Source organism: Plecotus auritus (assembly GCF_963455305.1).
Source record: "Plecotus auritus genome assembly, chromosome: 10".
NCBI classification, from domain to species: domain Eukaryota; kingdom Metazoa; phylum Chordata; class Mammalia; order Chiroptera; family Vespertilionidae; genus Plecotus; species Plecotus auritus.
Window position 1 is genome coordinate 13802431 of NC_137785.1, and position 10877 is coordinate 13813307.

The 10877-nt window shown below is 61.0% G+C and overlaps 1 protein-coding gene across 1 annotated transcript; it reads left to right on the forward strand.

Annotated features, from left to right (window-relative positions):
* The first annotated feature begins 1589 nt into the window (after positions 1–1589).
* PNMA8B (PNMA family member 8B) lies at positions 1590–5462 on the forward strand. Its single transcript, XM_080646031.1, has one exon. It carries the CDS (start codon positions 1976–1978, stop codon positions 3830–3832), a length of 1857 nt encoding a protein of 618 aa, XP_080502157.1. The 5' UTR covers positions 1590–1975; the 3' UTR covers positions 3833–5462.
* The last annotated feature ends 5415 nt before the right edge of the window (positions 5463–10877 follow it).

Here is a 10877-nt window from a genome sequence, read left to right on the forward strand (position 1 = left end):
CTGGCCAAGGGCACATGCCTGGGTTGCGGGCTTGATCCCCAGTAGGGGGTGTACAGGAGGCAGAAGATCAATGATTTTTCTCTCATCATTGATGTTTCCATCTCTCTCTCCTTCTCCCTTCCTCTCTGAAATCAATAAAGAAATATATTTAAAAACAACAACAACAAAAAGAAAATGTTCACTATCTCATTAGTAATTGTTTTATATTGATGGCAAGCACAAATAATATTTTGTCTCTCTGGGGATAAATGAAATCTATTCTGAAAATGTATCTCGCCTGTGTCTGTGCATCGACCGAAGGTGGCCAGAGCCAGTGTCACATCCTGCCTGTGGCTTGTGTTTGGGGCCACGTTCTATTTCTGTTGCGCGTTGCTCTGCAGAGAAGGTGACATCCATTTGGGGATCAGGAGGGTGAAAGGAGAAGAGAAAAGCAGGGAAACGGGAGCTGCAGCAGGGTTGGTAGGAGAGTGAGAAAGCCTTTGGTTTGCCAGTAGGCCCAGTTGCCATGGTAACCTTGCAATAAACTCTTCTGACATTAAGGGGGGAAAAAGCTTGAGAGATCAACCAAAGGACTTGTATGCATGCATATAAGCCTAACCAATGGACACAGACAACAGGGGGTGAGGGCATGAGTGGGGGAGGATAAGGACACATATATAATACCTTAATCAATAAAGACATTTTTAAAAAGCTTGAAGTGTTTGGGTTATCTATCTAACAAACACTTATATAATGGTAAGATCTCAATACATCATCCCATGGCCACCTTCGATGGGGCACAGCTGTGGGCCACCCGCTCTTCCCAGTGCTTTCATACATCACCCCCTTAATCCCGTAAGAACCCTGTGAGGTAGGGTTAGTGGTTATGGCCATTTCACAGAGGACAATGAGGTTTAGAGAAGCTCGGGAAGTTGCAGCCAGAGATGCAGGAGGGACAGAAACGGCACAGCTGGACGATAGCGCCCGGGGTGGTGGTGGTGGTGGTGGTGATGGTGGTGGTGGAGGCAAAGGCTGGGGAAGCAGAGGTGTTTAAAGCGGCTATGATAGCCCCATGCCCCAGTCGGCGGACCCAGGCAGGGAAATACTTTCTTGCAGAATTCGTGTCTGACCTCGCTGGTGACCACACCCCTATCCAAACCATATACAGACCCAGGACGCATTGCACAGCATCCTTTCGGGAACAGGACCATAGGCAAGAGCGAGGCCTGCTCTCATTGACCGAGGCCTGTGCACCTGAATGGTGCCTGCACCCCACAGATGAGGCCAGTGTGCCCTACTGAATCCCGTTCCCACGGAGTGACACGCATCAACTCTGAACCCAAGCGTGAGTCCGGGTCCCATGGCCAGAGCCCCTTGGTTTAGGTCTCCACATCCTCCCGCTGTGGATCTGGCCTGTTGGTGCCTCATCGCTCAAGGTGGTGATGCCAGCGCCCACATCCTCCATTCCTCCTTTGGTCCGGCCTTTTAAGAGCGGGTCCCCAGAACCCTGCTCTGGCCAGTCGCGTTGCCATGGACACCAGGCCCAGCTCACCGAGGGGCGAGCCCGTGTGCGCAGGCGCAGGACAGAGCAGCTGCGACGCAGCGGAACTGCTGAGCTCGGAGCGGAGGGTGCGCGTCCAGACGCGGCGGGAGCCGGGCCCCAGCGGCTGCCCTCCCTGCGCCGCTCCCGGTGCCACAGCGCCACCCGCCCTGCGTCTGGCCCGGCGGCGCCGCGTCACCCAGGCCGGGGACGAAGGGCGGAGCGGAGGGGCCGGCGGCAGCCCCGGGCCGGAGACGTAAGCCCCCTGCGGGTTGCCTGACAGCCTGGGGAGGGGACCTCGGGCCAGACCGCTGCGTCAGCCGGCCGGTGGCTGCGGGATCCCCGAGCCCGAACCCCAACCCTCAGCCCCGCCACGTTCACGAACCTGCACTCCGAGCCCCGCGGCGCTTTCCGGGTGGGATTTGCATTGGGCGGTCGGCGCCCGCGGGCGGCACCATGGCCTGGAGCCTTTTGCAGGACTGGTGCAGGGGGCTGGATGTGGACGTGCACCGGGCCCTGCTGGTCACCGGCATCCCCGAGGGCCTGGAGCCGGCGGCCATCGAGGCCGCCCTGCAGCCCGCCTTCCTGCCCCTGGGCACGTTCAGGCTGCGGAGCACGAGGGCCGTGCGGGGCGAGAAGGCCAAGGCCGCCCTGGTGGAGTTCCTGGAGGACATGGATCCCTCCGCCATCCCCAGCGAGATCCCCGGCGGGGACGGCGCCTGGAGGGTCCTGTGCAAGGACCGCGCGGAGGACACCAGGGTCCTGAGGCAGATGAAGCGCTTGCTGCTGGATGAAAGGGCCCCCGGGGCCACGCCCACCGCTCCCGCCGCCCAAGCTCAGGCCCAGGGGTCGGAGCGGACGGCCCGGGAGGCTGGCCCCGCTCCGGGCGCAGCCAGCAAGGCTAGGAAGGGCTGGCGGAGTCGCCGAAGCAGAGCCAGAGGCCACAGGTTGACCCAGAAGGGCAAGAAGCGAGGCCGCGGGGGGCGGCCGTTCCCTGGCGCCAAGCGCGGGTCCGAGGACTCCTCCTCCGACAGTCTGGGCATCGTGATCGAGGAGCTGGACGAGGAGGCCCTGGGCGGGCTCGACGCGCAGAGAGCGCTGTACACCACGCTCCAGGTGGCCGCCAGGGAGCTCGTGAGGAAGTGGGCCCTGCAGGGGGACCCCGAGGACGCAGACGGTCCCCGCGAGTTCCTGGCCCTGGTCACCGTGACAGACAAGGCCAAGAAGGAGGAGCTAGAGAAAGAAACCCCGGGGGCCGAGTCCATCAGCCTGAACATCGAAGACCTGAGCGGGGTCCCCGACTTGGTGGCCCTCCTGGCCGTGAGAGACACGTGGTTCGAGGAGCCCGTGGACAGCGACGCTTCGGAAAGCGAGTCGCAGGACAGCGGGGACCAGGAGCCGGCGGGGGGCCATCCTGAGTTTGTGGCCATTGTGGCCTACACGGACCCCGCGGACCCCTCCGCCCGGGAGGAGATGTTGAAAATCGCTTCCGTGATTGAGTCGCTGGGCTGGAGCGACAAGAAAGAGCGGAAAGACGCGCTCCCCGAGGTCCTGTCCGTCATGTCCAAGGACACGTGCGGGACGCGCGTGCAGGTGCAGGAGGCCGGCCGCCAGGTGGACGCCCTGGTCCTGAGGAAGGCCAAGGACGACGGGAACCTCCTGGAATGCATCTCCACCCTGGCCGAGCCCGAGACCCGCCCCCAGGGGGAGCCGGCCCCGCGCGGCCTCTTCGCGGGCTGGGGAGAGGAGGAGGAAGGCGAGGTGGGCCTCCTGGAGCTGGTGGCGCTCCTGGCGGCCCAGGACATGGCCGAGGGGATGAAGGAAGAAAGGGAAGGGGCCTGGGAAGGCGGGAAGTGCAAATACCACCAGGGCAGCCTCGGGGAGCTCCTGGCGCTCCTGGCGGCGCATGAGAACGGAGAGTCGGAGGAGGAGTCGGAGGGGACTTCGGAGGGCGGCTCGGAGGAGACGTCGGAGGACACCGAGAGCGAGGAGTCGGAGCCTGAGGATTGGGCTTCCAAGAAGCCCCGGGCCAAGCGAGCCCGCACGGCCTCCAAGGTCCTGGGTCCGGCTGGCGCCCCCTCGGGGTCCCGCAAAACCCGACGGGGAGGCCGAAGCCACGGCGACCGGGGCAACACTCCCGAGAAGAAAGCCAAGGAGGAGGCGGCGGGCCACAAGAAGAAGAAGAAGAAGAAGGGGCGTGTGGGCGCCCGCGCCAAGGCCGGCGAGGCCAGGGGGCAGCCGCCCACCGGCTCCAAGCCGACCCGCGGGAAGAAGGCTCGCCGGGGCGGGAGGCTGGCCCCCAAGTGCTGCTAGTGGCTCCCAGAGACAGCGAGGCGCGGCCGGCCAGGAGGCCTCTCCCTCCGCATCCCCTCCGCCTGCCCGGCAGCAGAGGCCGGACTCCCGCTTAACCGTGCGCTCTGCGCCCTGCTGTGCGCCAGGCGCTTGCCTGGGGTCTCACTTTTACCTCCCAGTCCCTCCTTTGCAGGCGGCGCGAGAGCTCCTAATGGAAGAAGGAGAAAGAAACGCCCCCCGCCCCCCCCCCCCAGGCAGCAGCCCCAGGCGGTGTCTCAAAGGGCACCGGTAGGCGTGGCTTTCGGTGACCCCAGTTAGCACAGGGGTGAGTGGGCCCTGGACGTGAGTACCTAGGAAGGCCAGCGGTGCCAGTGAGTTCTTTGTGGCTCTTCGCGGTGCCCCGACTCCCCCCTCTCCCCCCAATCTTACGGGAACTGTGAAGGAGACTTGGCCACCAGCACGCCAGTGGATGTCAGGGTGAAGCTGAGCTCCCTGCCTGGAGGGGGGCGGGTTCCAGAAAGAGAAACCCGAGAGGCCGCTGGCGGCTCCCCTGGAAGGGGGAGGGGGAGAAGAGATGGGAAGAGTGGCCACCTGTTACCCCGAGCTGGGGAGGAGGAGGAGGAAAAAAGGAGAGACCATCCCTGCCCATCTCGGAGCCGGTGATGCAGATGAATCAGCAATAAGGCCAAGGCCGCCTGCCGCTGCCCACAGGCTGACTGTCACGCAGACTGCACAGAGATTTCCAAAAGTCCTAATTATTTGCCAACCTTTTCAGTTACAGCCATTCCCATCCAGGTTAATGGCTTCTCTGCCGCCTCAGGCAGCGCCCTCCCCCAGGCCTGTGGCTCCTCCGTAGTCCCACCAGCTGCCCTCCCCTCCCCTCCCTTGGGCTGACCAGTCCCTCAGCACTTGGCTTTGCAGCCCCTGACCAAGATGACAGGGGCTCCCAGGTGACCGTAGGACTGAATGAAATGTCAGAGGGACCCTGAGGGGACACCCAGGGCAGGGTCCTGTCCTGCCAGTGTAGGAGGTGACCAGGGTCCTGTGCTTAGAGGGGAGGACGTGTCCCTCGATTTGACCCCCTCCAGCAGCCTGGCCTGGCGCTGGCAGGTCAGCACCTGCTGTCCCAAGTGCTGTCGTGTCCTGTCCACGTGGTGGCCTGTGCATCGGCCCCTCTGCCCATCTCAGTGTCCCCTCAGCAGCGATCTCCGCTGGCCGCCCCTCCAAGCCCTCCCTCCGGTCCTGGGCTGTGTGTGTCTGTGTCCCAGTTCCCGTCCCCAGGAGGTGCCCAGCCCATCATGCCAGCAGGGTCCTCTCTGCCCACCTGGAGGAAGGCATGGCGCCTGGGCGTGTCCTCACAGCCCCACTGGACTGTCCCAGCCCCCCTGGGGACACAGACTCGGAGCAGCATGGACGTGGCCCCCTTGGGCTGCAGGGACCTCCCTGGGACAGACAGGGTGGGGTCAGGGTGGGCATGGAGTAGGAGAGGCGGCCTGTCCTCCCTGGGGTCCCATGGGCCTCAGGGCCTGGCAGGGCTGAGCAGCTTCGGGAGGGGCCTGGGCTGGGAGGCCCCGTGAAGGGACCCCTCCCTGTAGCGTTTAGGCTGCTCTCCTGTGCCCTGTCACCGGGCTCCCCAGTAAAGTGAGCTGAGTGTTCTGGCTGGCCTCTCTGTGCTCTGGGTGGTGCGGGAGGGGCGTGTATGAGGTTGGGCAACAGAGGCCCACCTGTCATGGCTGACGTCCAGCCAGAACACCCTGGACTGCCCTGTCCCTGGCTTACCCCCCGTGTCTTTTCTGCCTCAGTGATGTGCCCCCAGGAGCCCCCTGCCCTGACCCTCCCCTTTAAATTCTGCCAGGCCTTAGCTTCCGCCTGCCCTGACCCTCCCCCAGCTCCTCCTGCTGCCTCCTGCCCTGTCTTGTCTTGCCAGGTGCCAGGCCTCCATCATCTTTAGGTCCCTGCCACCAGACCCTCTTTGCTGGCCCCACCCAACGACAGGTTCTGGGGCCCCAGCCCTCACCCCTAATCCTGGCCCCTAGCCCCCCTCCCTCCCCACAACTTGCTGTGTCTCTGCCCCATTCACTAGCTTCCAGGTCAGTCTCCACCCAAATATACCTGACCAGACCCGGGCCTGTTCACACCCTCACCTCACTCCCTGGGCCCAGCTCTGCGCTCAGCCCACGCCACCCTCCTTGGTGTTCACCCGGGCGCTCAGCGGCGTCCTCCACGTGCTCGGTACCCTGTAACCTCTGCCCAGCTCCCAGCTCCCGTGCTGACCTTCAAGGCTCTGCCCTGGACCCCAGACCAAGAGGCCTCCCCTCCTACCTGGATCCCCGCCCCAGACCCAAACATGGCCACAGGGCTGCCAACGGGTCCGGTTAGGACTGGTCTGATGCCGATGGAGTCACTCCCCTTTCCAAACATTTTAAAGGCTTCTGACATACCCACAGGCCACAGGCCTGCCCACCCAGGGTATTTGCAGGGGTCTGTCCTTCACTTCATGTGGGTCTTTCTTCAAATGTCACATTCCCAGGGGGGGGGTCCCCGACCATCCATCCGGTTAAAAAGGTCACCTCCCCGCCCATCCCCACCTTGTTTGTCAGAGCTCTGACTGCCACCTGGTGCACTTGTTTCTTTCTAAAGAGCCACTGAGTATGTTTGTCAGGAGAGGGAATTGACGGGAGTTTTGCAGGCAAAGTGCAGAAAGGGGGAGGTCGGGTTCCCCAAAGATTAGAAACGCAGCGAGCGCCGCCGGGCCCAGGGGATGCTGCTGCCCGGAGCCCAGGCCGCTGGGTCACTGGGCGCGGAGGTTCAAGAGCAGAGCCCATTGGCCCGAGGAGGGACCCAGGGGCCCCTGGCTCACGTCGCTGCTGCTGCCACCGCAGCCCAGCAGCCTCCAGACAGCGCCCCCTCCTGCCACCCGAGCCCGTGCCCGTGGGCCCGCCGCGCAGCTGGCAGAGGAGCAGGACGCGGCTGAGGCGGAGGGTCCACCCGGTGGTGGGGGGTGGGGGGGAGTGGGGACGGGTGCGGGGGCTCGGGGGGCGGATCTAGGGCAGCAGAGTCGCGCCGTGAGTGTGGTTCGTCCGGTCCCCGCCGCGACCCCAGCGCCAGCCCGGTGCCCACACACGGCGGCTGCTGTTCCAGTTGTCGAGTGACTAATGGACCGAAGGAACCGCGCGGGCTTGGCGAACGCGACCCGGATACGCGGGCGAGGACGGTGCTGGGACGCTCCGCCGGCGGGAGGGGCCCCGGGGCGCGGAGCCGCGTCTCAGGTCCAGGGAGCAGCCGCGCCGAGGCCCTGAGATCCCGCCGGGAAGGCGGTGCGAGGAGCCCGCCAAGGCCCCTTCGCAGCGGGTTTGTCCCCGCGGGGAGCCCGGAGGTGCCGAGGCCCCGGAGGTGGACGGAGTGGGGCGCGGGCGCCTCTGGTGGGAGAAGAAGTCGGCGTCCCGGGAGGAGGCCGAGGGGCCTGCGAGGCTGAAAGGACGTGGATCTAGCCCCGGCGCTGGGGCTGCGGGAAGCCGCACAAATGCAGACGCGGGGGTGGGGTGGCGGGTGGGGCTAATTGTCCCAGAGAAGCAGGGCCTGCAATAGACGTGGTGGATGCGGGGAAAATCCGGCGGGCGGGGCCGAGGAGGCGGGGCAGGAGGGTCTGCAGTCCGCACCTGTTGAAGGCTGCGGGGAAGCCTCGCTGAGGAGGTGACGGTGACGTGTGAGCAAAACCCCGGAGGAGGGAGCGGTGAGGCAGCGGATACCCGAGGGGAGCGCACGCAGGGGCAGGAGCAGCCGGTGCAAAAGCCCCAGCCAGGGCTATGGTGCTGGGGGCTGTTCGCTAGTAGTCACTGACCCCGCAGGGCTGGGTTTAGGGGAGCCAGTGTTTGCAAAACAGGCCACCAGCCTGCATGGGGTGGCTGTCTCATTAGATCCCTGTGACTGGTGTTTAGATGTGAGCCAGGCTTGAAATGAATGTACAGAGTCACTGGGGTCCGGATAGAGGTCGGGGCGTGCAGAGAAGTAGGAGTGTGTTGAGGATGAACCTGTCAGGGCACCTCTGCCGGCTCAGACGGAGACGGGCGCCCCGAGATCTCGAGGATGTGACTAGGTCCTCGAATGGCCGGGAGGGAGAAGTCAGGGTTCCTGGAACAGAAACGACACCCTTTCACCTCCATCGGGTTCCCTAAAGCCTGGTGCTCGCAAGGACCCCCTCACCCCTCCGACTTCCTCAGCTCAGGCTCCGCCCCATCACACAGGACGCCCCGCCCCCCCCTGCTTCTAGGCCCGCGGAGGTGTGTCCACTTACGCGAGTTGCCTCGCGCTATTTTCCCGCCAGGGGGCGCTCCAAGACCGCTCTCAGGGTGCGCCCACGGTCCCCACCAGGAGGCGCTGGGGAACGAAGGTTTAAAGTCGTGCAGAGGCGGCGCATCTGAGCGCTTCAAGGTGCCTGAGACTCCGGCCCATCAGCCTATCGCCTGGAAGCTCCGAAGCGCCCGTCCTTTGAACGTCAGGCTGCGGAAAGTGACTCCCTGCAGGGCAGCGGCCTCTCAAAGGGAGACCTATTGCATCAACATCTGGAAATTTGTCAGGCGCCGCTCAGACCTATTGCATCAGGACCTGCATTTTACAAGGTTCTGGGTGACCTGGAGACACACCGCCCTTTGTTCATTACCATGTGAGTTACCGACAAAAGAGGAAATATATGTGTAGATGAACAAAGGATCTAGTTTGCATGGTGTTCCTGCAAAGAGAGAGCACAGCATAGTGGCCAAGAGTCTAATCTCTGGAGTGGACCTGGGTTCAGGTCCTAACCTTCCCACTCACTGGCTGTGTGACCTTTCCTGCATCACATCACCTCTGTGTGCGGCTTCCGCATCTGAAAACGGGGGGTGGGGGGGGGAGGAGGGGGGGCGGGGAGATGGGGGGGTGCTGGGAGTAGCCCCTTCCTCACAGGGCTGCTGTGCGGTTTCCTTGAGATGTTGAGCACAAAGGACTTGAAACAGCCCTAACCGTTTTGGCTCAGTGGACAGAGCTTCGGCCTGCAGACTGAAAGGTCCCAGGTTCGATTCCGGTCAAAGGCATGTACCTTGGTTGCGGGCACATCCCCAATAGGGGGTGTGCAGGAGGCATCCGATCAATGTTTCTCTCTCATCGATGTTTCTAACTCTCTATCCCTCTCCCTTCCTCTCTGTAAAAATCAATAAAATATATTTTAAAAAAAGGACTTGAAACAGTACCAGCACTGGGCAGGGTCTAAGTGTAGCACCCATTTCTCGTGCCACGTGCTCAATCATGTGCAAATAGTTTCCGAAAAGTGAAACCTCTGCAGTAAAGAGGCGGACTCCCTTCTTTGAGGTTTGGCCATGGACAGACAGCCTTGGATGGCCCACCCACATCTGGGAAAGGCCCTAAAAGAGTTGGCTTGCTCCCGCCCTTGAGTGGGTGTGAAGGTCAAGCCTTGCAAACGTCCAGCCCCAGCCTCTAGAAAGGCCCCACACGCTCACTCTGATTTTGTTTAAGCCACGGGGACTCTGGCACGTGCCTGCCCTGGTCTCCCCAGAAAAATCCCAGCACGAGAGTAAACCTTTTGATTCCATCTTGGTGTTTGTGGTGTCATTAGTCTCAGCATCTCAACGATTATGGGTGAGCGTGGACCACCCAACCCCAAACGACCTCTCTATTGAAAACGTGCCCCCAGAGACCCACAAACTCACAGGATGTCACAGCAGGGGCAGAGTTAACTGGGAAAGCCGTGTTTCTCAAAGTGTGTTCCCCCAGCTGCAACACCGCCTGGGTCCCCCCCTTCCCTAGAGGCTACTGACTCAGAGCCCCAGAAAAGGACGCTGGTTCTCAGCCAGGCTACGTGTTCGAATCCTCTGGGGAGCATTTAACACATGGGGATGCCCTGGCCCCACCCTCGGAGAGTTTGAAGCTGTAGGTCTGAGGAGAGGCCCAGGCATCAATCATTGTAAAGGCTCTCCAGTCGACTCGGACGTGCAGCCAGGGTTGTGAGCCATTTCTACTCTAATCCGCCCATTTCATAGGCAAGAAGCTGAGGCCAGATTGGGGAGGGAACTTCCTAAGGTCACAGGGCAAGTTGGTGACTGAGCAGAAGTGCCACCCAGGAGTCCTTTCAAAGCTTCATTGTACATGGCGGGCGGCCTGGCTCTGTATTAGTAGTGATAACAACAACAATAATAATAATAATCAATCCTGGGAGGACTGATATGACTTACTTTAAAGGTTTCCATTTTCTTTGAATTAAAACCAATAACCTAACTTTATGAAGCAAAATATTCTACAGTAAAATGTTAACTGAATATATGTGGCAAAATGATGTGTGATTTTTTTCCCATATTTACTGAGGTTTTTCTATCATGATCATGCATTGCTTTTATAGTCTGATAAAAAAAATGTCTGTATAGCCTGGCCGGTGTGGCTCAGTGGTTGAGCATCACCCTATGAACCGGGAGGTCAAGGTTTGATTCCCAGTCAGGGCATATGCCTGGGTTTCTTCAGGCTCCATCGCCAGGTGTGGGCGTGCAGAACGCAGCCAATAGATGGTACTCTCTCATCAGTGATGTCTCTCTCTCTCTCTTCCTCTCCCTTCCTCTCTGAAAATAGATACATATATCTTTAAAAGTCTGTATAAACAGCACTGAGGAAAAATGAAGACAAGTAGAGTGCAGGGGACATGGGGCATTTAATGGAAATGCTAGCTGTAGCCAGAAAGAAACACACACACACACACACACACACACACACACACACACACACACAATGATTCATTTTCCCCTTCAACCTCTAAGCTAAAAACCTGGAATGTGAGGGGGTGGCCCCAGAGGCAGCCTTATTTTTGCATAAACCCTCTTTCAGGAGGAATAAAATCCTTCGACTCCAGGGTCATACGTCTGTTTCTGTGTTAGGATGAGGCCCTCTGCCCTAATGTCCCACACACCCCATGTCCTTACATTTGGGCTGAAATATTGTGGTTTTTGTCCTTTCCACATGATACCTTCCAGGCCCACAGGACAATCCCATCTCCCTCCGTACGGAGCTGGAGAGACCTCTCCCCGCC